General features: G+C 31.8%; 1 protein-coding gene across 3 annotated transcripts in view; it reads right to left on the bottom strand.

Annotated features, from left to right (window-relative positions):
- Positions 1 to 7834: 7834 nt before the first annotated feature.
- LOC124369118 (dihydropyrimidinase) overlaps positions 7835 to 26943 on the bottom strand; it is a 72913-nt gene continuing 53804 nt past the window's right edge. For 2 of the 3 annotated variants that reach the window (XM_046826873.1, XM_046826874.1), the window contains exons 11-15: positions 25107 to 25217; positions 23046 to 23195; positions 18362 to 18578; positions 16712 to 16790; positions 7835 to 9611 (exon numbers count right to left, since the gene is read on the bottom strand). In XM_046826873.1, coding sequence (XP_046682829.1) covers positions 9605 to 9611; positions 16712 to 16790; positions 18362 to 18578; positions 23046 to 23195; positions 25107 to 25217 — 564 coding nt within the window. In that variant the 3' untranslated portion in view covers positions 7835 to 9604. Of the gene's footprint in view, positions 9612 to 15541; positions 16791 to 18361; positions 18579 to 23045; positions 23196 to 25106; positions 25218 to 26943 lie in introns of those variants that run through there. The other variant, XM_046826875.1, reaches the window with a different exon arrangement.

The raw sequence follows: 26943 nt of genomic DNA, 5'->3' as shown, positions 1-26943 counted from the left end.
TCTTTTTACCTACTATGGAGACTTTCAAAGATTGGTCAGGCAAGAGTATAACAGTATTTTTGAGTTGGTGAGGGGTAAATTATTTTGTATATTTTGGAGACCAATATTCCTTAGAAATACCTATACTTCCTAGAGGACATACAGTGATATTCGCTGAGAAAATGTTTTGAACGTTGAATCAGTAAGTTTTACTTTATCTGCATATGTTTAGTGAGTGTTTAAATCTAGTAAGTGGGGAACGACAAGAATAAGAATGTTTATATGTCATAAAATACAATATAGGTATTACCAATGATTATGAAACCTTCTGGAGATATATCATCCTTATGGAACGAGTGGACAGTCGGTGTACACAATTTGACTTGGTTCGCGTACTTGCTACCAGAGTTTCAACCATTGCTACCGCCATCTGCCCCATATAGTAATACAAATATTGAACTTGCAGACTGTACTCGATTTGTTAACATATATTTCTCACTCAATGGGATTATTATTTCACATTCACAGGAGTAGTATTTGCCTTATTGATCACTTTATTATGTTATGTATCATAAAGAAGAAAAATCATTTGACGTTCAACAGGTCAGTCAGCAGTACGTTACAGATCATTGAATTTACAATCACGACTTCTAATAAAAAATAGTCATAATAACACAAGTGTGAGTATTTCACTGACTTATTCCATGGATACATGTTATGGTGGGTTATGTAAACTATTTTATTTTAATGGATATATTTACAGGAAGATTTGAAACAAAATTAACTCTGTAAGAAAATAATTGCATTTCAGCAGAAATGTAATAAAGAGACAATATAATGTATGTACATAATGAAAAATATCTTCAACAATAATAATCAGTTAAAAAGTAATTTAGAGGTTTCAAACAACTTTAAAAAAAGACTTGTAAGTTATACCAGTGCTATAAGAAACAAGCAACTAATTAAAAAGTGCAACGTAGTATACCTACAAATTCATCCCGAATTTCATGAAACAACATTTTAAAACTATCAAAACAGCAATCAAGGAGTAAATTGAATTTTGGATTCAAAATTTAAGAAAATATTATCCAGCCTCTTACTTTATTAAACTATTCTATGAGTTGAAAAGGATGCAATTTATGCCTTGTGATGAAAATTAAAATGCAATTAAATGTCAAGGTAATTATCGTTTTAGTACATTTCACAATATGTTATATTCAGGTGTCACATTATATTTAGTAATCTTTATTATTTTCATTGCCTCCTCTAAGCTGTATTAGACAAATGTTCATCTTATATACATGATATTAACTTAGATGGTTTTTGAGTATATTTAACCCTTAGAAATTTGTTTCAATGATTCAGGAATGCAGTAAAAATGTTTGGAAAAAAGTAAGAGAGAATTCTTAAAAAGAACTTCTGTTTACTTAGGACAAAAATATGAGGAAACCCCTCATTGCACTTAGTCCTACAAGGACCGTTGTTCTGCTTTCAGTGTAACAGGATGGATAAGGTTGAGGGTAGTAGCTGTCTCGTGTCAAGATCCCATGAGGAATGATAATAGGCAATATCTCAGTCATATCACCTTGGAGACTAGCTCTGTTCCAGCCTATTGCAGTCAAATCGGGCAGAGACCATACCCTCATGTTTAGGCTTTAAAATTAGGACCATCCCATGCTAACAGTTACCCTCCACTCGGGAGGTACTTTTCCTGCATTTTATGCACTTCGTTTTCACATTAGACTTAATTATTTTTTAAGTTTTTATAGTAGTAAGTGATTGTGAAACACAATGGATGTTGCCCTGGGACCAAGTGGTGTACAACAACCAAGTTTTAAGCGTATTTGTAAATAATAAACAACTTTTGTATCAATATTTTATTAGTAAACTTATTTCTTCATTTTTATAAACTTTTGTTAAAATTACTCATCATATATTTGTAAATAATAACTGAATTTGAGTGAGTTAGCGGAGATGTATATAAACATTGTCATATTTTTATAAACTTTTACATTCATTTTAGTTAACACACGTATATAAATATAAACTGTATTAACCCTCCAGCTGGTATGAAACGAATTTTCGTCGCCAAAGGCCCGTCCGTTTTGGCAAGGACGAATATTCGTCACCAAAGTAGACATGTACAGTTATTGAAATTTTAGGCAATTAAGGTCATATAAATGATTATTTTATATAATCTGGAAGAGCATTAACTATAGTACCGATTTACTGTTCTTACTTCGATTATTGTCTTCTTTGTTTACAGTAAAATATCGTTCTCTATGGATAGCTGACGTGAACATAGTACGGGTCAACCACATTGTTCTGAAACTGTAAACAAGTGCCGGGTTTTGTGTTTGAGGTTACAAATTCAATAGTATTTGTGGAAATTGTATTTTATAGTGTTTTATTGTTGTTATTATTGTTTTTTTAGCTTTCTTAGGTTATAGTTTTAGTATGGGTGAAAACTTTACAGACCGATCAAATGATCTTAGAGAGCTCGCAGGGCGGGATCAAGTGACGCTGAGTAAAAAATGAAACTCTGTACATATGTAAATAAGGTAAAATTAAAATTTATTATTTTATTTTATTTTTGTTTTATCTGTCATACTTATATAAGTATAAATGCAGTCATGAGATTATGTTTACCCACGAACAATAATATTTATTTAGAAATCTACGCATTTTTGAAAATAAGTAAATAAGCGCGCGCTTTTTCATACAAAGCCCTGTAACACATACGGTTTGAGGTAAAAGTTACAATAATTATATATTTTTGGAATCAGGACAAAATTTTGAATAAGTTATACATTTACACTTTTGATGTAAAGCTTATTGCTAAGCAGTTAAACAACGGGATATTTAAAAAAACAATGTCCAAAAAACTTTTTTCTTACATTTTGTAAAAATTCAAAAATATGTTTCCATGGAAACAATAAGATATTGTTATTATAATGCTCTCCATATATTTGTGAATACATTGACATATAATAGTTTATATTTGGACTAACAGTTATGAAATGTGATACATTATAAGAAACGTCTGCGAGACTGTTAAAATAGAGCCGCCAGTACAGAGTGACACCATTACCAGTTCTAGGGTTAAAACTGAAGCAGCTACAAAAGCACCAGAACATAAAAACATAACGTCAATTTAGATTTGAACATTCTAAAAGAAGCTAAAGATCTCCTGTGAGGTACAGTTAACAAGACACCTCATCTCAAATATAGAGAAATCATTTGGAAGAAAATTTAATAAATTAGGAAACATAGGTAGTACTCTTTTAAATTTTTTGGATGCATTTATTAATTATTCATTCACACAGTTGTACCTAGCCTAATGAAAATAAAATTTGTAACACAAGTAATCACACATGTATTGTGTTTTTGTCCTTTATAGAGCCACAGGCATATTTAATTCGTTAAGTACATTCTTTTATTATTCAGTACAGTATCATGCTTGGAGAAATTAAATTTGAATATGTACTAACTAATAAGTATTCTCCCTTTGTTTGAAACACTAGAATCATCCCATTTTAAATACTTGTGCGTGATTTATACTTTTTTAAATTTAATTACATATATTCTTGAATGTTTTCTTTGTGTTTCGAAGGTACTGGGTACAGTAGTATAATATTGTTTATGTATATACAGGGTGATTCATGAAGTTCTCCCCCCCACTTCTACAGCACATTGTACTAGTAAAAATAATGAAAAAATGTTATATAAACATAGGTCCGAAAAACGCTTCGTTAGCGAGTTACAGCTACCGAAAGATTTCGCCTGAATTCCTGGGTAAAGAGTAAAATAAAGCCATACTGAACTTTTGGAAAGGTTAATTAAGTAAGAAATATCGTGGATTCTTATGTATTTTTACCTGATAAAGCTAATAAATAGGTTTCAGAACTGTACCTGTAGTAGGTTTTTGAGGGATTTCAGGGTTAAATACAAAAAATTGGGGCACTAAACAATGTTTTTTAAAGTTTGATGTACAATAACTTTTGTTAAATTGGTAATAAATACATAAAATTAACAGACATTAATTGTAGAGAATTTAATTCTGAGAAAATTGATATAATCAAAGTCTAAAATAAAACAGAAATAAGTACCAAAAAAATCGATTTTATTCAGTACAATACATTACTAGCTGTAAAGAAATACCATACGGTATTTAGTTAAAATAAAACAAAAACAAAATGTTTGTTCCTTATTGATGAGATAAATTGAGGAAAACAAGATTAACTGTTAAATAAATTTGTTTTTAAATAAAAATATCATGTTTTATTACTTGTATTTTTTTTTAAAGAAAAATTTACATCAAATGTTTGAAAATAATGAAGCAAACATTTTCCCATTATTGTTTACTAATCATCGAAATGCAGTTTTTTGTTTTATTAATTTCTAAGTTGGTAACGCACGAATAACAGCTGATTAACAATGGTATTCTGTACTGTTACGTTAGAAATGTGTATTAGTGGTGTTTTGCAAGCTACAGCAGGAGATCGGGTTCTGTGAATCGTGTTATTAAATGCAATTTTTCTGTGAGTTATAATTCGATTGTTTATTTCAGCGAAAAAAAAAAAATGCCCTTACTTATTTACATCAGAGGAATACGCTGATATGGTTTTTATTTTGGGTTACTGTAATGGTAATGCTAGAGCTGCTGTAGAATAATATGAACTACGTTTCCCTAATAGGAGGATTCCAGATACCAAAAACAATTTCAGGAACTTTTTCGTACTCTTCGGGAAACAGGATCACTACCAAGTACTAGAACCAATTATGAACGAGCTGTCCAACTTGATGATGATATTGTTATTAATGCTGTTCATCGCAGTCCAGGTGTAAGTACACGATGTATTTCTAGGCGGATAGAAGTTTCGCAGGTTCAACGGTGTGGAGGTCACTTAAGCTAAACAAATTTTATTCCGTTTCATAAACAAAAGGTTCAACATCACAGCTAGGGGATGGTCCGCTTCGCTTGGAGTTTTGCAACTTTTTGAATATTAATAATCAACTCTACAAGCGTATTTTGTTTACGGATGAGGCACAATTCACTCGGGATTGGTGTCAATAACTTGCACAATGAACACTCATGGGCAGAAGAAAATCCACATTGAGGTAGTGGAACAGAACTTTCAACAACCGATTTAGCGTCAATGTCTGGTGTGGCCTATTGCACAATCGGCTGATTGGACCTTTTCATATATTACCTGGGACGCCTAAATGCTGAGTTCTATTTGCATTTCCTTCAAGAAGAGTTGCCCCAGCTGTTAGAGAATGTTCCTTTACATCTCAGACAAAATTTGTACTTCCAGCATGACGGAGCACCTCCCCACTTTTCACGTGCCGTTTCTGCTTACTTAAATCATCAATTTCTTGGACACTGGATTGGTCGTGGAGGGCCTCACCCTTGGCCACCAAGATCACCAGATCTATCTCCATTGGATTATTGCATCTGGGGATGGATGAAAGACATTGTATACAAGACAAAAGTGAATTCTCGTGATGAATTAATTGCCTGTATTATGGATTCGGCTGTGCAGATACAGGGAAGTCCTGAAAAATTAAGAAACGCAACAAAAGCAATACACAAACGTGCTGCAAAATGTATTGATAATGATGGCCTCATTTTCGAACATCTATTATAAAAAGGTGCGTACGGTTGGCCCAACCTGATTAATTTTGCTTAAAAACTAGTAATGTATTATACTGAATAAAATCGATTTTTGGTACTTATTTCTGTTTTATTTTAGACTTTGATTATATCAACTTTCTCAGAATTAAATTTTCTACAAATAATGTCTGTTGATTTTATGTATTTATTACCAATTTAACAAAGTTATTGTACATCAAACTTTAAAAAACATTGTTTCGTGCCCCAGTTTTTTTGCATTTAACCCTGAATCCCTCAAAAAACTACTACAGGTACAGTTCTGAAACCTATTTTATTAGCTTTATCAGGTAAAAATACATAAGAATCCACGATATTTCTTACTTAATTAACCTTTCCAAAAAGTTCAGTATGGCTTTATTTTACTCTTTAACCCAGGAATTCAGAGGCGAAATCTTTCGGTAGCTGTTACTCGCTAACGAAGCGTTTTCGGACCTATGTTTTATATAACATTTTTTCATTATTTTTTACTAGTACAATGTGATGTAGAAGTGGGGGGAGAACTTCATGAATCACCCTGTATATATATACATGTGTGTGTGTGTGTGTGTGTGTTTTATAAAACACTTTTACATACTTTAAAATATTCTCCATTACACTTGACATATTTGTCCAATTGGTCTATTGTTCAAAACATTTTTTTAATTTATTTTCAATAAAGTCTGACAGCTCCTCTCTCATTTTTTGTATCTTCAGTGTTATCAAATCAAGAGTCTTTTCATACTCTACTTCATACATGGATATTATAAGTGTTTGACATTAAGAAAACTGAGCTTTTGAATTAACCCTCAATTAGAATAATTGAACATAACTATCTAAATTATTTTTGTTTTTATAGAAACCAAGAGACACCCCAACTACTAAGTCCATTGCGTAAACAAATAAATGTAATCATATGGTAAATTGAATGAAAATGTATAGAATTATTCACAAGAGGCTTAACTTGAACATTTGTTGCTGCCCCATATCTAGGGACATTATAACATGGGACCTCCATTATTATTTTATATTTGAATAATTATTAAAAATGTATTACTGATCCTTATCAAATAGTACAAACCTACAACAATTATTATCATTGACACGTTTTTCATCCACATCAGTTACTACCACTAGAATTGTTGATTGGTTTCTATAATCAGGAGTTATTTATAAATTTACTCGACTATTTCATGTTGAACAACTAAAAACTTCAGCAATTGTTAGGCAGTTTTTGCTAACTTTGGCCAATTGCTTCAGTCATTTAGTTGATAAATAAAGGAATTTTAATCGTTTTTAGGTGAAGACTGATTGCTCAGAACTATTGATTAATGTGAGTCAAGTGGTATAAACATATAATAAAAACATCAATTGAGACAAATATATCACATTTGGTATTCTTTCTTATAATATAATGTGTTCATACTATCTTAGAGAAACTGTAAATTTTGAAGTTATTCTCTTGGACGACCAAAGCTATGGTGGTGGGACCAGGTGAACAAAGACCTGAAAAGATTGGGAAAAAAGGAAAGAAGGTAAGAGATGCAAAATCCAGACATCTGGAGACAGTATGTTGGCAGGACAAAGTGTCACCTGAGGTACCAACACCTGAGGTACCAAATGGCCACAGCAGTAAGTAAAGTATATCAAGAACTATATTATATTAGGCTTTAACAAGGTAAATCTATCTGTACACATTTTGAGTTTACCAGAGTACAGTGTTCAATAAGGTTTCTTGATAAGTTTTAATGTTGTTGACTTACATGTAATCCAGGCCAAGTTTAGTGCACAAGTAAACAATGTATTGATGGATCATTACCACATAAATACAACATTTGCTTTGAGTTATCTTCACTGTGACTGTATTTGGTCAGCAATTTTGGTTGTTGTAAAAAACAAAAAATAAACAGGATGGTAAACAAATTATGGATGTCCTAAGTGATGAAATTGAGGCAATATAATATGCTGACAAATCTATGCAATAAAGACAAGTCATTAGGATCCTGCTGGATGTACGTATAGTGAAATATGGATGGTGTTTCAACCATACACTTCATCAAAGAATAAGGTTAAACATATAAAAAATGGCATTAGTGAAACCAGTTTTCATGAATACCAAAACAAATTTCTTGTATTTGTGTGTTTTAATGGTTCTTCAGGGTCATACTAAAAATGGGAGAGAAACACCAAGAAAACAACAAAGACATTGATTAGAAATGTATTTCAATTTAATATAACACAGTAACATAATTCATTTTAGTTGGGAGTGGTAAATAGATACAATACACAATTCTCTAATAGGAAGCCACAACTTCCAATATCATTCTTATAACACCAAATACATTATAACAAGAACGTTCTTTGACAACTTCACCAAGACCTCAAACAAAAGCAATTCTTGAGTACAGATATTTAAATACTTGAAAAACTTAACGCTTATAATATAAAAATGTAATTAAAATTACAAAAGCGTAGCGTGACAACCAACCTCAGAATATTCAATTTTTCTAGTGCAGAAATACTTGAAAATACAACTAAATTATATTATAAACTATAAAATACAATGTAAATATTAAATTTTGTACTAGGAACTAAAACTAAAACTTACAAAAAAATTATTGAAATACAACAAATAAGTAATAAATTATTTTAACTTTTATCTCAGATGATCCATTACAACATGTATAAACAAGAAGTATCCAAAATGTAAACTTAGCTTTTTGTTGGATCCATGAACAAGTAACACTTGTCATCAATCATTTTGTATGCAAATTAAATTTTGGTTTGGGATCCTTAGCATTATTGAAGTAGCTTTGAACTGCTCAATTACAAGTCAAAGTCATAGACGGTTACAGATACTCCCGCATCTTTCCCGAATATGCAGTTTAGGTAATTTTCTGTGTGTGTGTTTTATTATGTCTTTGTCTAACACACAATTGTTCCCCAGCAACAAACAAGGGATGAACTTTCACAACTGATTTTTATTTGGAATTAAAAAACCTACATGATTGTTGGCTACAAACAATGGCATTAAACTCAAACTTGTCACTTGTTCATGAATACATAAATAAGGTAAACCTACTACTTGGATAACACTTGTAATTTAGATGCAACACCAACTGAATAGAAATCTTATGACCAATCTCTTACAGTATCACATAGTATCATCCGGCACTGGTCCACAAACAATACAATCAATTTAACATCCACAGCTATACTACTGTGCCAACAATAAAATTATTATTGTCAGTAAAACAGAAAACAAGTTTCAGTAGGTTTACTTTGTTTTATAGCAATATTTGGTTCCAGTATTCTGTAAAGCTAACTAATATGGATTGGCAGTGTGATGTTTTCACTAAAGTCCTATGTCAGAGAAGGACTATGTTCTTTTTTTTACTGTGCATTATAAGATGGAAATATTTGTGATTATTACTAAAAAAAAGGAAACTTTTGCAATTAAAGATTGTATGGCTCAACAAAATACGAATAAGCCTTAACTTTGACTTATGAAATTCTGTATTACTACATAGCCTACATTTACATGTTTCTGTGTTTATTAAATATAAAAAGAATGTTTTTAATAAATAAAAAATCAATTCAGCAGTTTAAAACAAAAACATTTATAAAACAGAAATGACTAGATCTATTACTAAGTTTTGAAGTTTGTGCTAGATGGTAACACATCTTTGGTTTTCACATTACATTACATTCAACCGTATGGGGATTTCTTAATTAATGATATAAAAACACATTGTAAGAGTATACAAAATATACATGACAACTGCTAACTAACAACTTATGTTAATAAAGAATTCACACAAATCAGTAAACTCTAAACAACTATCCAAATTTGTTCAAGTCCTTCAATTCGATTTGGAGAATAAATGAGAATTTAGGATTTATAAACAAATACTTCAAAATTGTCATAAATTTCATCAATTTCAGCCCCTGGATTAAACCAAAGAAATCATGTTACTTCCTGTGAAAAAGAAACCACACTTTCATTAGTGTCAAAAAAGTGAAATAATAACTTTAATACAACTATAGATTATGATTTTAAACTGTAGTATTATAATGGAGCAAGGTTGGTTTACAGATTACAACAAATGAATGAAACACTGCACTTAATCAAACATATTATGTATAACTAATTTAATCATAACCTTATATCAAATATTTATTTAATTAATCAACATATATAACTTAATAAGTAGTTGCTGCCAAAAAGGAAATTGCAAAAGCAATTTTTAAAAATGACTAGACATTATATGTACCATGAATTGAGCTGCAAATAATATTTTGCTTGAATGGGAGATCTTAATTTTAGAAACAACAGTTTTCATAAGATTACTATTAACCGATAATTAAAAACAATGATTGCTTTGTTAATGAATTTAAATATTTGTATCGCAGTGGGTTATTATAAATTGGTTGGCTAATAGAACTTTAAATGTTTTACATATTCAAAATATTTCATGCTTTACAACAGCAGGATCTGTCGTGATATATGAAATTGTATGTATCTGAGATTGATACAGCATAAGTGAATATTTCATCTACAGCTATCTCGTGGCAACTGTGTCTTGATAGATGTGTTTACAGTGCAGCATATCTAACTCTAGCACCAAGTGCATCATCAAATACAATGAAGACTAAGCATGATTTTTTTTAGTGGTTAGCAACTCCCCAAATGACCCAAAAATAGTGGTTTGTTTTATAACCATGAGAAATGTAGAGCTTTTTTCACAGCTCCTTGCATACAAATAGCCAGCAAAACAATCCTGACTAGAGCAAACAAATCTTGGCTTCACTTTTCTGAGCAACTTCCATACATAAAGTACATTGAAACCTTATTAAGGGCTGTGATTCGGGCATGAAATATTTTGAATTAAAACAACACTATGTTATTAATGTTACAAGGATATTAAGACAAGGAGGATAAAATAGAAGAGAACTAATGTAAATTTTCTCTCAATAGTTCTACCCCTGGCTGTGAACATGGTAAATAAATGTTTATTTCTTCTGTTTCATATGACTTTTAAATCTATAGAAATATGAAATATGTTCACATATACATCTCAAAGGAATAAAACTAAACATCTATGGACAAAAATAAAAGCTGAACATATAAACAATTAACAGAAATATACATTATTTCACACTATGTCATTGATCATGAGCATCAGCAGCTTGCCTCCCCAGTCACCAATCTCTGAAGTGAACTGGATTGTTCTAGTACCCATTAATCTATTATTGATATGTAGAGAATGTGGAAATCGAGAAGCTTAATATATACGCCTATATGATATCCTGACTGATGACTTGAGTATTGTGATGTTTTATGGACATACCTAAAGAGTTACACTGTTGATATCTGCACTGAACTGACTAGAAAAAGCCAATTGATACAAAGTACTGCAGAGCTGTGTTATAAACCTATTCATGGCCAATGTTCAATACAGAGATATCTAGTATTTTATATTTTCATGGAGGTAGCAATACAAACGAGCTGATGGGAGAATTCTTCTGCTCATCAGATTAAGACATTCTCACTTTTAGTCTGCATCTCTTATATTTAAGAGTTCAAGATGTGTAGTGCAGTTTGTCTTTGCAATATTCTGTTCATAAAAGTAAGACATCACAAAAGAATAAAATTGTATCTTTGTGCACTCACAAGTAATTTAAGACATTTATTCTTATTTCATCTTAAATTTTCAAATTAAATAAACAAAAACATTAGTCTGGTCCATTATTTCAACAATAGTAAGGTTAAAAACGTTTGTTCTGTCTTGATCGTTAAATAAAAGGTGCCAGAAAATAATACCTATGCATTAAAATGTTCTCGGAAGCCCTATATATACGTGAAAAAATTGGGCAGGTTGCTGAGCTGGTTCCCAAATCAGATGCCAAACTAATAACAAATAATCAAATAATTATATTACTAACTATGCACTATGTTCACAACCAAAGTTCTTCATTCATCTTCATTTCAATTATGTTATTACAAGGTTTGCCATTAATCAAATAGTTTTTGATTTCACCAAATGATCAACATTAATATCTCAAATTATAATTTGATTACAGTGAGGTTGCATTTATTCATCCTTATGGCAAACTAAGATGTGAAAATTTGATTCTGTATAAATCTGATTATATAGCAATCCGTATCAGGTATTGTAACTTGTATCAACCAGCTTCTTGGTGCTCTGAGCCATGCAATCACACTCAATGATGATATAATCCTGTGGTAATCAACCTAATGGTAATCTGATCCCATAATCTTACAATATGATTCTATGACGATCTGATCTTACGGCAATCTAATCCTATGGAATCTGATCTTATAACAATTTGATCCTATGGTACTCTCCACAAGAGCTAACAAAGCATTTGCTATAAATAATTTAACTCTGTGGAAACCGAAGATGCGACATCATCAGTTGCTATGTAAAGAGTAACATTTGATATTGTGTAAGGTCTTTATGATTTACTGGTTATAAAAAATAGTGGAAAAACACACACTTTATTCTTCTCAGAAAAGCTAACAAAAAGTAGACTAATGCAACCTCACTGTAAATAACATCAACAGTTTATATATGTTTATACAGTACTGAAATAACCATTGAAGAGATTAAATAAAACAAATATTGTTAAAGATACAGAAATTTTCTTAACTTCAAAGTTTATTCATGTTTAACTTGTTAATATACCGAAATTCCTCAAACAACCATTAAAAGAAAGCACTTATCATCTTTATTAATTTTAAAATGTATCTAGTATTTCCTTATTTTTAACTAGAAAATGTTTAGTAGTTCCTTTTTACAGGAACAGGAATTATCCAAATGCATGTAAATATATATGTTGAGATACACATACACAAGATCAGATTAATTATTTGTGACTTAAAAAGATATGGATTAAGATTTGTGAAAGTTGATACAGATAGGGTTATCTATGAAGTAGACAACTACATAAGTCTACAACCATACCAAAACAAAATTCCTTTCTAATATAAAAAAAGTTTATTTATTAGTTACGCACCTTAACACATTTTTTATTATTTAACCCTTTGCATGCCAGCCCATTTCCCAAAAGTACTACCCAGAAATGCCAAGGGCATTTTCAGCAGTTTTGCAAGCTTTCACTAAATGTATCATAACTTTTTTATTTTTTAACAGATATTGATGATTTTTTTTACCATTATTTTGCTTATGAAATGCCCTTGTTCTTTTGGTAAAAATTAGTTGCATAAATGTAATTTAAACTTATAAAAAAATTAAAAATTAAGAAAAAAAAATCATTTTTAATTTCCAAAAAACATTTTTTTTAGTACAAATAAGTGGTTTCAAAAAAATTTATGCTGATTTCCTGTTATATCCTAGTAAACTATATCTAACCCTTAACCTAATTACAAAATTTCAAAAGCCTACCTTATATAGAAGTCCAGTTTATGATTTTTTTCACTAAATGTGACACGGGCACAGTTTTTGTAATTTGCATGAACGTTGTATGTAATGTTACTCAATATTCACAAATCAATTTTCACTGTTAAAAATCACAAAACTATAACTAAAAGAGACTATGTACATTATTTACATTACAACGGATGGAGTCTAACATCGGTGTTTTCCAAAACAAATGGCATGAATGCCTTTCTTGCAATTTTTACAAATACAGTCTGGACCTCTTCCTAGGACCTCCAGCTGCAGTGCTAACTTTACTGCAAAACACAGCAGTTCCTTTCCATTGTGCCAGGTAATGATTCCCAAACCAAAACCATTTGGTCCATCTCCACCTGCCTGTTTAGTGGGTCGATTATTTATGTCAAGCCACTCTTGACCAAGGTCACGAATGATACTGCTTGTGAACTGGAACCTTGACATAACTTTTCCAACACAATTTTCCTTATAAATTATATAGGCATTTAGCACTATTCTAAGCAAATACATTGAAGGTTACCTTCTTCCAGTACTTTACTGTTCTCCGTTCATCAAGGTAGCAGTAAAGCATCTGGTCTGACCCCGTCAACACCTCCCATGCATCTGTTGTACTGGTCAATAATTTCAGGTTTTACTGTAGTTTCTTCTTCTCTGTTATGTCTTTTTTTTACCTTTTCAACATTTTTAACAGTACCTTTTGTTTGATAACAACATCACCGGGTTCTTTTGACTTTTCTTGTCCCTGTACGCTAGCATCAGTAGGTTTGTCATTTCTCATGTACAGAGCTTGACCTACATCCAACTTTCCCTTCATTCTTTCAGGTATTCCCTTTCTATTTCTCCTAATCGTCCCAGTGATGTATGTTGAGTTGCTAAACAGAAATTTTGCAAGGAGGAATCGAATTGAAAAAATTGTCAACGAACAAATGATAGCCTTTTTCCCAGGTACTGGCCAAATTTGTAATAAAGTTTTTACAACTTTGTAGGCTAGTCCATTTTCACTGTTACCACCTGCATCTCTTTTACCTTTATAGCAAGTAAAAACCTAGGCAATATTTGGTTACTGAATCACATAAACATCCACAACTTGATTCCCCATTTATGGTGGTGTTTATTGGGAAGGTATTGAATCAGTTGCGAATGATTTTTTGTACCAACAAGACTCTCGTCAATAGAAATTTCCCTATGTGGAGTATAGTGGGTCCTGAATAGCCTATTTGCATGGTCTAGGAGGGGTTGGAACTTTCCAGCAGGATCATATTCTGGTTCACCGGGTTTAGCTAGGGTGCGATTATCAACCATATGAAAGAATTGCAGGATTGCCTGAAAACGATTTTCTACTAAACATTTTAGGAAAAAAAAGGGCTGGACAGTGTCCAATCAGTTGACCAATAACTGCTGATGGTGGGTTTCTTATTTATTCCCATATTCAATATACAAGCTAGAAAAGCTTTCATTTCTGCGAGTGTTACAACTCGCCAACTGTGTACTCTGGCGCCTGGGGACAAAGTTGGATGGTTACGAATATACTCATTTTGCATAGCGGTTAGTTTCTGTAACAAAGGTTTCAAGTAAGCCAATAGTAAAGAACATATTGAAATACTGAACAGGCAATGCATCACTTGGAGGATAATGCTTTGGTCCTGGTATTTTCAGAAAAGAGAAAGTTTGTGTCATTGCCATGATCTTCAAGCTCATCAGTTATTTTCCAATTATTTTCATCAATAATGGATTGATTGTCATTTTGTTGATGGACATTACTATTAGGCCTAGAAGCATCAGTATTATTCTGATCAGAAATATCAGGCACAACATTTGGTGGGCCTACCTCGTCTACCACTAGGCCTACCTGCTGATGTCGAAGGCAAAGTCTAGCTCATCAGATGATGAATAATCTGCAATATTGTCAGGGGAATAATCCGGATCTTCGTCTGTATCATCCACTACTGCCTCATTACAAGAATCTGAATCAATATTGGAGTCATCTGATAGTGAAATATTGTCGATAAAATCGTCACTTAGTTCATCATCCAACACGTGCACTCCCGTTGTTATATAATGCACCTAACAGTGTATTTTCACTCACTGGTGACTGCTCTCTCTTTCTCTTATTCATTTTACTAAATATTCAGTACACATAAATAATAAAAATGCACTAACAACAAAAGTAATGTGAGAAATACAAACGTAAACACCGCACAGCAACACGAACGTAACCTCACTCTCGACAAAACAATACAACAGATGCGAAGGTCAAATACGACCAAACAAACAGTCCCATAGAGGAATAAACTACTTTGCAGTTACAAAGCAACTAATTGACTATCGATTAGTCAAAATTTCGCGGCAATCCGGATGAACTATAAGAAAATTACAGGCGAAAAACGTGACGTACCTATATTACGGCCGTCGGCAATTTTTCAGTTGAGTAGCCGACGGCCGTAATACCGGTACGTTGGCACGCAAAGGGTTAATGACAATTCATATAATGTTTTTTTAATATTTTGATTAGTATTGTATTAATCATATTGAGTACAATACACAAGATGTAAATTAAGTTTTGAATTTTAAGAAATACTAGTTTTAAAATATCTTTTAAAAGGATTAGTGGTCTTTCAGATTCTTTAATTCAGAATGGCTATAATTTTATATTGACTTTAGACACATAGCTCTGAGTAAAAGCAATCTGATTAATGTCGGTACAGCTTTGTCGACTGCCACTCTTCATTTCTGATTTGATTGAGAAACAACAAGGTTCATTACATGTTTAAGCTTGTTATATGTAAACGCTGTAAAGCTTTATGTTGAAGAAACTACCCAACTTAGAGCAAGTAACATTAAGTTTTTTATTTTTGTTGATCATCAAAAAAGCTAAAACAAAATTTTATTGTAATTCTATAAAAAAGTATGAGAAACAAAAAAAATATTTAAATTAGATATTTCTGATTATGTGATCATTTAAGATCTTTAAACATTATTAAACATTCCCAAGCGTTGATAGATATAATATTTCACAACTGTAATTTTGTTATGAAAACAAGTAAATAATATAAAAATAAATTGCAGATTTTAAATGTTTCAACACTTGTTTTATTCTTGCTTATCATTTGAAACTTAAAAACATGAAGACTAAATTATAATGAAAATGTGTGGCTTAGCATTGCTACCTAGTTTCATTCATGAACACTCATCCAAAGGCTGAACGAAATAGTCATAGAATAAATGAACTCATTACAAATATTATGTTGGAAATAAAATCAAAGCAGTTGTATTATTATTTGTTAATGTGCACATAGTCAAAAGCATTTGTATGTAATTAAACAATTCTCAAACAACTAACTTATATTCATCATCATAACAAAACTGTTAGATGAGGGAAACACTACCAATAAAGTAAAAATTGAAGAATACACTTAACTACTTAACAATACGTATAACAAATAAATAAGATAACAAATAATCAGTTGCAACAATTATAAGAAGCAGCTGCTCCCAATATTCAAGATTAAACTTTTTTTAATTTCATGGCAGAACCACAAGTCAAAATAAAATTACCAATTGAATAAAAGTAACACAATTAAGTGTAAAGCAGGGAATATAGATATCAAGTGTGATTGGAGATTTAGCTTGTGATGTTTACCAGAAGGAGCCAGAAGACTGGCCACCTGGAGGGTTCTTCACGCGGATACAAGCACGGTGGCCACTGTCATCCAACTCCGCTAAAAACATTACAAATATACAAGTTTACATTACAACATATTACTCCAATACTGACAGACAAAAAGTTAAACCACATGCAATGAAACTGCATTCTTTGTTTAAAGGTTGTTGTTTACAACAGATGATTGAAAAGGATAATAGGATTTTGGATATTTTACAAAAAGTATAATACTATGTTTCGAGAACTGAAAGCTACCTTCTTCATCAGGTGTAAAAAAGCTTAAAAACTAAAAAGTGCAGCAAAGGACTGCCACTAAGAGTTATAATTATTTAGTGATACTTGAGTGATACACAAACTCTACTGTACAAGTGTGGGTGCGGGTGGATGACTCACAAGCACATGTTGCGACAAGTCTCTGGCCCTGGCCAGTTAGTTCCCGCTCCTTCATCTGTCATCATTACAGACTGTCATCGTGTTTATTTGTGACTTGTTTATGTTATTATATAGTATATTATTCGGTTTTATTTACTTCTATAATTTTTTTTTTTATTGATAAGTTTGTGATTAAACAACATTCAGTTCATTCTGAGAACCGCAGTGAAACTGTTAGTGTTGTCAAACAACCCTTGCAAAACGTGATAGCCCTACCACCTGCATCCTCAACAAGCGATTTAAAGTTTTCTGCATGGAAGTATTATGGAAATTATTTGTCTTTTAACTTAACTTCAACATCAAATAACGGAGTGCCTGTACCTCAGTGTGTAATTTGCGGAGAACGGCTATCTAATCTAAAGCAATGGTTCCAAGTAAGCTAAGCAAAAGAATTTTATCTGGGGAGACAAGCCAGGCTAAAGTTTTTACTAAACCAAAGACAATAGCCGAAAAAGCATAAGAAGCTAGCTACGCAATTGCTGAGCTTGTAGCTAAAAATGAAATCTCATACTTCTGCAGAGACGTTATTATGCCAGCTTGTTGTGAAATTTCCAAAATTATGTTTGGCGATGAGTTTGAGACACAGGTTAAGAAAATTTCCATGTCTAATAATACCAGTTCATGAAGAATCAAAGAAATGAGTGAAGATGTGGAAGTCCAAGTTGTAGATAAACTTAAATTAGTTGATATATTTGCATTACAGTTAGTTGAGTCAACTGACATATCCGGAAAATCACAAGTTGTGACTTTTGTTCGGTTTATTGATGAAAAATCTATAATTGAACAATTCCTGTTTGTAAAGATCTCCCTGAGACAACAAAAGGAAAAGACATTTTTAATTTAGTTGATAAGTACTTTGAAAATTCCAAAATACAATGGCAGTCCTAATTAAGTGTCTGCATTGATGGGTGGCATCCATGCGTGGCCACTTGACAGGCTTTATAGCATTAGCAAAACAGAAAAACTGAGATATAGTTTTTACATGTTGTTTCCCAATAGAGAAGCTCTGGTTGCCAAATCTTTGGCTCCTGGAGAAAAGTAGTATTCAACTAAGTTGTACATTGAATGAACTCTTTTACATTGAAATTAAAAATAACAGTTTTACTTCATTATAAAGATTCTAAGAAATAAGAAATTATTACTATTCAGGCACTAAAAATACAAACTTTATCTTTTGGAACACTGAAATAATCTTACCAGATATAGAAAATGTAGAATCTTGCAAGTTTCGTTGGCCCTCTTGGCGCATAGCTTTGCCAGTAGTGAATGGGAGTGGAGAATCATCCCCAAACACACTTGCAGAGCAACTCATGGCCGGAGATCTATCATGCACACTGCCTGCGGCTGACCCATCTCCATTGACACTAGCACGTGAACTACGCTCATTGTCGCCCACAGATTCTGGAGCTTCTTCCTGCACAATTCAATAAAATCATCAATGAACACACTGGTGCAGCAAGTCATGTGTGGGTAACAGATCTCCATTCTCAGCCTCAGGCTCTTCTGCACAAGCCAAATCACCCCAAAAACAGTGGCAGAGGAACTCATGGCTGGAGATCATCATGAATACTGCCTTCGAGAGATCCTTCTCCATTACCAATATGACGAACTGTGCTCATTCTCGGAGACAAATTCTAAAACTTCCTCCTGCACATGCCAATCAAATCATATATAGTAATTGGCTTTAGGCCCTGTTATACCATTAATAAATTTAATATTTTAACATTATTCCAATTTAATAATACTAAAAGTGATCATATCCTTAGGTTTTGAAAATGATTTTTTTTCTCTTTACAATACAGCAAAGTTTAAACGCCCTTATTCAATTATGTTTACAATGATTAAATGAATAATGGAATCAGATTAACAACTAATAATAAAGCTAAAAGTATAATACTTACAGTCAAATATTTAAAGTATACTCTAACCACAGTAATTGTGTTAATTATTTCAGATTATTGTTTTTTTATAGACCATTCTTAATACTTTTCTTTTGTAATGTTGTTCAAATTGTCTTTGGCAGTTACAGCATATATACTTATATACAAATTTGACAGTAAATTGATGCTAAAGGCAAATCCAGAATTATCTCAAATCCAATTCTGAATATAAAAAAATTGATTCCCGATTCTCGAATTTCGAATCCATATAGATTTTTCTTTAACCAAAGTATGATTTAAACAAAATCACCACCATTTTCATGATCATCTAATTTCTGTCATCGTTAAACCTTAGGCAAAGGTTCAAAGAAATAGCTATATTTTAAGAACAAAGTCATATCCCCTACCTTCTCCTTTAATTTGATAGATTACAATATGGGCTTCCAGAATTTATGCTTTTCATCTGGAAAAAACATCGGCATAAATGTTCATCACTTATTAACCCTTTAACCGACGCGTTCCTGGATTTGCGAAGACACCCAAGCGCTAAGCTTAGTTACATACTAAGAACACCGCAGCGCTGAGTATTTTTCCCATTTTTTAGGAGTTTTTTTATATAAAACGTTAAACATTTTATTTAAAGTTTAATAAATAGAGTAAACAATTAACAATATCTACAATCATCTAAAATAATGTCAATTTGTCAAATAATTACAACACATTACCATTATCACACAACTATCTACAAATAAACATTGAAAAACAGTTTGTAAAGTATCAACGGACCCATTCCCGAACTCATGTATGATGGTGTCCAAGTAGTTTGAGTAATGTCCACAAGATTGCACCACCAACTGGACAGGTATCTTTCAGACATTTCTAACACAATAGAACACCAAGTAACACAATATAACAGCTGATAATATGAAACCGAGTATACTCAGGCGTGGTGATTGTTCACAAAAATACAGTTGCACAGCATATCTCAAGTGTGGCTGTTTTTCACAAAACTAGAGTCAAACGATATATCTCAGGCGTTTAAAGGGTTGAACTTAACATAAAATATTTTAAATCACTTATATTGACAACAGATTTTTATTTATCAGTCAATATATAGTGTACATAGAGAATTGTCATAGATTTAATATAAAGTCATAAGGCCATCACTAGTCATTTTTTTAGATAACACAAAGTTAATCAGTTCGTAATATAAAGATTCATTTAAAACATTGTTCACTATAAACTATAATAATCTAAAACTACTATTACAATTTAAAATAATGAATAAAACCCTATTATACAAAAGGGTCATCAAAAAATTCATTTACCGAATAGTATGCTTTCATTAACAAAGTATTTTTTATTCCTTTAAAAAATCATTGTCATTATAGTCATGATACAAACAATTAAAATATTAACATAATATATGTTATTCAGGAAATATTTATATATTACAAAAACTGTGAAGTGGAAAAAGAATTAGCTGGTGACATCCACAGTCACGTCTGTGCATATATGAAAAGCATCGTATGCATCAGACATGTGACATTGCACAAAAAACAAAAAAAAAAAAACTATAAGAGAAATATTATTTACAAAAGCCCGATAATTTCTCCATTAGATTATCTTATCAGCTTTCAAAAAACAAAGTGCAAAATAAAACATGTTTTAGTGATCGATATGTGCGTACTACCGATCAGCGGTAGTCTACAAATAGACGGAGCAGCCTTGCAGCAATGCCCAAAAATAAATATAGAAAATACTAACTGCAAGCAATACATTATTCACAAAACAATATTTTGTTGTATATTTTTGTGTTGTATTTAGGGGTTTTCAAGCACAAAGTATGATAAAAGATGTTTTTGCAATTGGTAATTTGTGTAATGCAATCAGCTGTCATCCATGAATAAACGCAGAAGATGAGTGGCATTGCACAAAAGCATGATAATTTGTTAACACTTTGTACCCTGGGCCCTTGATACATTTTTCAGCGTAGCTCCCTGGGGTTTAATTTGATTTTTAATTATTACATAGTAGTATATATTTTGGTTAAATTTAAATTTAAAATGGAATTTGTTATAGTTTTAAGGTCATTAAATGTAAATATGTATATATATATATCTGTATATTATGTGAGGTTGAGTGTGGTAGAGAGGGCTAAATAGCCCTAACTCCGCCTCTTGAATAAAGGCATATTTCATTTCATTTCATTTCATTTTATGATGCTTTCAACAAATTCTGTGTTATTACAGTAATTATATTAAAAACTCATACTATATATCTTTTTAAAGATAGAGATAAATACTTTTTTTAAATGTATACAAATATAAAGTTTATTTTCAAAATAAAATTATTACATAATATTGAATTGAATAATTATTTAATTAGGTTATGTATTCACGGTTTTGAAAATTCAAAACACAGCAAAAACACATTTTAATTGGTAACTTATGTACTGGCAATCAATCAAACAATAATTAATGTTGCAGCGGATCTTTGCAGATTCAAATGTCGAATCCCGTCAATCGATTCTTGAATCTGAACCTTTGTTGAAGATACAGTGGATTCAAGATTCGGCTTCAACCCAATATTTATATTATTAATACTTTCATATTTATGATAAAGAAACTATTTCATTAATTTTCTTTTCATTTATTGAGATTAATTTTAATTTACTATTTGTAGACAACTTTTTTGAGGCAGCAAGGATTGTTTATTTAAAGGATTAAATTCTGGTCAAATAGTATCATTTAAAATAATTGTAAAAAGCTACTGAACAAAATTTTATTTTCAATGAGGTTATGGAACATTTTGATTTATTATTGTTGGATTTAGTTTTAATTTGAACGAATCCTTATGACCTGTCTGACTAGTGTGAAAAAGGTCAAATTAATCTTCCATCCTTTTAGACTTTTCATTCTTATGCTATCTGATAACTGACATTTTTTGTGTAAATACGGCACATTCTCAGATGGCTTTTTACTCCACAATTCCCTTCTGCTTGTATAAAACGAATATAACAGTCCTCAATTCACATTTGGTGGGAGAATCAATAGAGACGGCCATGTTTATGTGACTACAGCTCCACGCAAACTGGCTACTTGAACTTATCAGTGATAAATGTTGTAGTGGGGAAGATGCATGATCGACTATTGTGCACACCGCTGCTCTGCCACTTGTCTGGCCATAATGGCATAAGATCAGATGTTGAAAAAAAAGGCCCTTGTATATTCTAAAAAATAGTAAGGGAAGTAGATAATTACAAATAATTAGGTTATTCTTAAAAGACTTCGTTCCGGCATGCATAATTCTCACTACATGAATTTTATTTAATAGGACAGTCAGCATTGAAATAATAAAAGTAATACTAATTCTTGTTTTTAGGTGTTTTTTTTAGTACTTGTAGGAGCTAGTAAATCTATGTTACTAGCATGTCAAAAATACTCCAAACACATGGTTCAAAATAAGAGCTAACATTTTCACACTTCAAAATGGTTTGGATTTAAATTATATATGTAGTAGTTTATATGTTCCCAAAAATGTCTCATTAAAAAAACAAAAAATACTCATTAACTCATCAATATCAACTAGACAACTTGAACATGTTTTACGAGTCTATATATTATAGTTATGATAAAATATGAAACTTTTTCTTTAATTAAGGGTCCACCCTATTTAAAATTAAATAATAAGTTTACAAAACATTTATGTTGAACAATTTTTTATTTAAGCAATATTTTAAGACTGTTTACAAACTATTAGATAATTAATTTGTTAATTTAATTATTGCACATATTATTTTTCAACTGTTTGTATTTTAAAAAACTATGAAATTTTTAAAGTGAATGTAAACTATTTAATTTGTGTCTATTTCAACGTAAAATATCTTAATTTCAACACTTTTATTATTCACATTACTTATAAAGTTGCAATAAATCACATAAAATACTAATCATATTATTTAATACGATAAAATTACCTTTAATGCAAGGTTAACTGACCTTGGGTGCTTCATCAGGATAAATCAAAGGAGGATAAGAAGGGCATGGCACAAAACGGCCAAATCCTTGAACTACTTTTAGATCTCCTTCATCTACGCAGACTCGTCCATTGACAATCACATATTCTGGCACACCATGGCACTCCATACCCTGCAAACATTTAAAAATTAGAATTGTGAGTTAATCTATTTTGCCTTTTAAATTCTTAAATAATTCTATGTGTAAGACTGATCTTGGCAAAGATTCTGCCAGTTGTAAACATAATGCATGCGGCGCTCACTGTGTATACATGTTTCATTTTCTTATCACATGAATTCTTTCTGTTACTATTGCTGAAATTTGCAGGTTGTTTCTGACAAAACCTGTTTTTGTTTGGAATTTTAAAAGTTATATTTTGCAGAATGCAAAAATCAAACTCAGTATTTTACTTGATAAATAATCATGTAAGACTTTTGATATGTTGAAGAAAACTACAGAGAGGACAAGTATCTAATGGAGTATATAGACAGAGTGCATAAATCAAAAGTTGTGTGGCAAGTAATAACCAATAGAAGGGATGAAACACCACACTTGGCTGAATGGGAATGATCATTTATTCAACTCCTCAAGATGATGCCAATCTCTCAACACTTACTTTGTAAACTCAGTAGGAACTAAAATATAAAGTTATGGATAGAGAAAAAAACAAACAAATAAAATTATCACTTCTACTGCTCTCAGTGTAATCCCTTCATCTCAAACAAAACATTAAAAAAATTACTACTTATCTCAAATTTAACTATTCCACTACTCACCGGCAACAACTAAAGTATTCCAAAATAGTGAAGTTTGTAGCAAAACAGTACACCTCTTTTGACCATATTTGAATCATTCTCAGAAATAAGATTACCATTTAGTTTAAAAGAATTCAATGTTTATTTGAAATTCAATAATACAGATACGGCAGATTAGGGACTATATACTCATCTTTCCTGTTTCAACCTTCACTAAGTGTGTGAAACACTAGTGCTGAGAAGACCTTTACAATATTGAATTCCACACAGTCTATCAGCTAACTACCTACATGGTTTTATAGAGCAAAAACTGATCCCACAGCAATCTTCTCACTGACAAGAGTTAATAATAAACAGCATCAACGAAGATTAGTTAAATACTCATAGCTATCCACCATGATTTCAGTAAGACACTCAACTGCTCAGTCATGAAGTTATTATTAAAACAGATGGTGTAGTAAAAGTATGAAAATTATTTAGATTGGAGAAAATAACTTGTGAAGCATAACATTAAAGGAGTTAATATAGAAGCAAGATAAAACCTCTTATCAATTCAGATATCTACACCAAAATGTTCTGTTGTGGGACTAATGTGTTATTATCTTTTGATAATTAATTAATGTACCCAACTCCTACAAGAGTGTTGTACTCCTATATGTATGGAGACGGCAACGCCCTGTTATTACAAAAAAAGTTTGAAATACAAGTTGGCAGTAGACTTTTATGTTTGCGTTAACATAGCATATCAATTTAACACATTTGTACCGTCTCTCCATTTTCAATTTTGAAAGTTTTTACACAACAGTTTTAAGAAAGTAAAAAACCTATCTGTTTTTTCTTTAATTTCAGAGGGAAAAATAATTTGCTGTCAACATGAGTAAGCGTGTAAGCATGAGTTATTTGATAAAGATATCAATGAATTATTGTGTCATGAGTTTAGTAAGTTATCTGATAGTGATGAAGAAAGTAAAGCGGATATTTTCAGTAGTGAAAGATGTGATGATTTGATGTTTAACGAGCTATTTCATGATACAGACTTCAGCTATAATCTAGGCTATCTTCAATGAACCAATATATATGTTGTAAATGCAGAAACATTAATAACATTAAATAAATAATAATCTTAATAAATCTTATAGGTATGTGATATTCCAGGAGCAAAGAACAACTGTAATGCACAATATTAATCAAGTGCCAGGAAAACCCCAGGTCAGCAGGGGTACCTGTACCGCAACAACCCGGTACTCAACAGGTTAAAGATCATATCAAACTCAATTGTACAACAAACCTCAAAAACGTTGGTATCCAGAGCTTGGTGATGAGTCTTGGCAGAAATAACTCTTGTTTTCTGATGGTTCCATACAACAATATCTGCATCTGAGCCAACTGCTATGCAACCCTACAACAAATACAATGTTTTATAAGTGAAACATAGAAAATTTTAATATGCAAAGAAACAGCACATCTATGCAAGGTTTTGCAAAATAATAAAATTATACTACACCAACATATATTCACTAATTTTTAAAGAGCATTCTCTTCTGCGTAACAGTTAAACAGATGAAAAGAAAGAAATGTCCTTAGTAACAAATCAATATATCACTCAAATCAAAGATTCATTAAAATTACTTCAATCACACATTTCTGGCATAATTATGATTTTTGGACTCTACATGTAAAATAGCAGCTGGTTAATCTCAGGACCAAATCTAATTTTAAGCACATGTCTTATACATATTTGTCATTTTACAGTTATTGTAAACCAAAATGTTACTAAAACACTAATACCTGTCGTAAAACGAACAAATAACAAAACAAAAATATAAATATACAAAGACTATAGAACATTTGCAAATTCCTTGATAGTTTTTTAATTGTTCAAATCACAAATCAACATAGGGCCTAAGGAACTATTTTTTGTGTTATCGTTATCATACCCGGGTACCGCTCTTTGCTCAAACACAAACAATGGCTCAATGAAAAATCTAAGAGCCAGCTGTACTGGCCGCATTCTTTTTTTTGCTCCATAAAAGCAATGTTAAATTTTAAACACTTTCATACCCTTAATTTTAGTTGTAAAATTATGAGAGTTGTATTTTAACCTGTTGAGGAGTAGCTGAAAGTTATTCCAAAAGAGTACAGACGATTATAGCCGTTTGATCCCAAAAGAGTATTGACGGTTATGACCGTCCATGACGGGGTTGCTAAAACAATCAATATTGCAACTGTTTATGCACTCTAGTGGCGTTCTTACATACTATTTCGACTGTGAAATGTTCAAAGTAATTATTACTGTACGTGCTGGCTCCTAGTGACGGAATACATAATCACAGATTTGCCGCCAAATGTTCTGTCATTTTCTTGCGTCACGTCAATTTATAGGCTATACATGGAATCAAAAAACCCAAATGCTAAGGTTCACATCATGGACTTCCAAATTAACGTTATCAGACAGATACTGGAAGCACATGTTGCACCAAGAGAAGAGGCCGCAGCTGTAATGCGTCCGTTGGGCGGAGCCCAGCAGCCGGTACGCTTGTCAGGTCGCCATTTCCCCCGCCCACTACCAGTAAGGGAAAATGGCCGAAGGAAGCTAAAACGCTGCTTTGTGTGTTCAAATACAACACGGGGTGAGCGTAAAAGGAAAGAAACTGCTTATGAGTGCACAAAATGTGAAGTAGCACTTTGTGTGTACCCGTGTTTTGAACACTATCATACGTTTGTAAAATTCTAAAAAAAAACAAAATGTATGAATTTATCAAGTTGTAGATCCAAAAAATGCATTATTATGATATTTTGTAAGGTTTCAATACATTTTGAATGAAAACAACAAAAATTTTTTCTTTACTCCCTGGAGTTCATTAAGGATAATTTTGCTTACTCTAGTATACACTAGGTAGGATGACGGTTATAGCCATCAGTACTCCCCAACAGGTTAACCCATTGCGGATCAACGACGTGAGGGTGACGCGGAGCGAGGAGTGGACCAAAAGCACAATGACGTGACCCTCACGCGGATGACATTGTACGGATGACTCATTTGTTTTGAGCGCTTATCGCTGTTATAAGCCTCGGAGATATTTATAGTCCGTTTTCCTGGACTGGCTTCCTATCTTATCTCTGGT

Source organism: Homalodisca vitripennis, chromosome X (genome assembly GCF_021130785.1).
Source record: "Homalodisca vitripennis isolate AUS2020 chromosome X, UT_GWSS_2.1, whole genome shotgun sequence".
Lineage (NCBI taxonomy): Eukaryota > Metazoa > Arthropoda > Insecta > Hemiptera > Cicadellidae > Homalodisca > Homalodisca vitripennis.
Note: the sequence above shows the minus strand (reverse complement) of the source record. Positions and strands in the feature narration are given on the sequence as shown.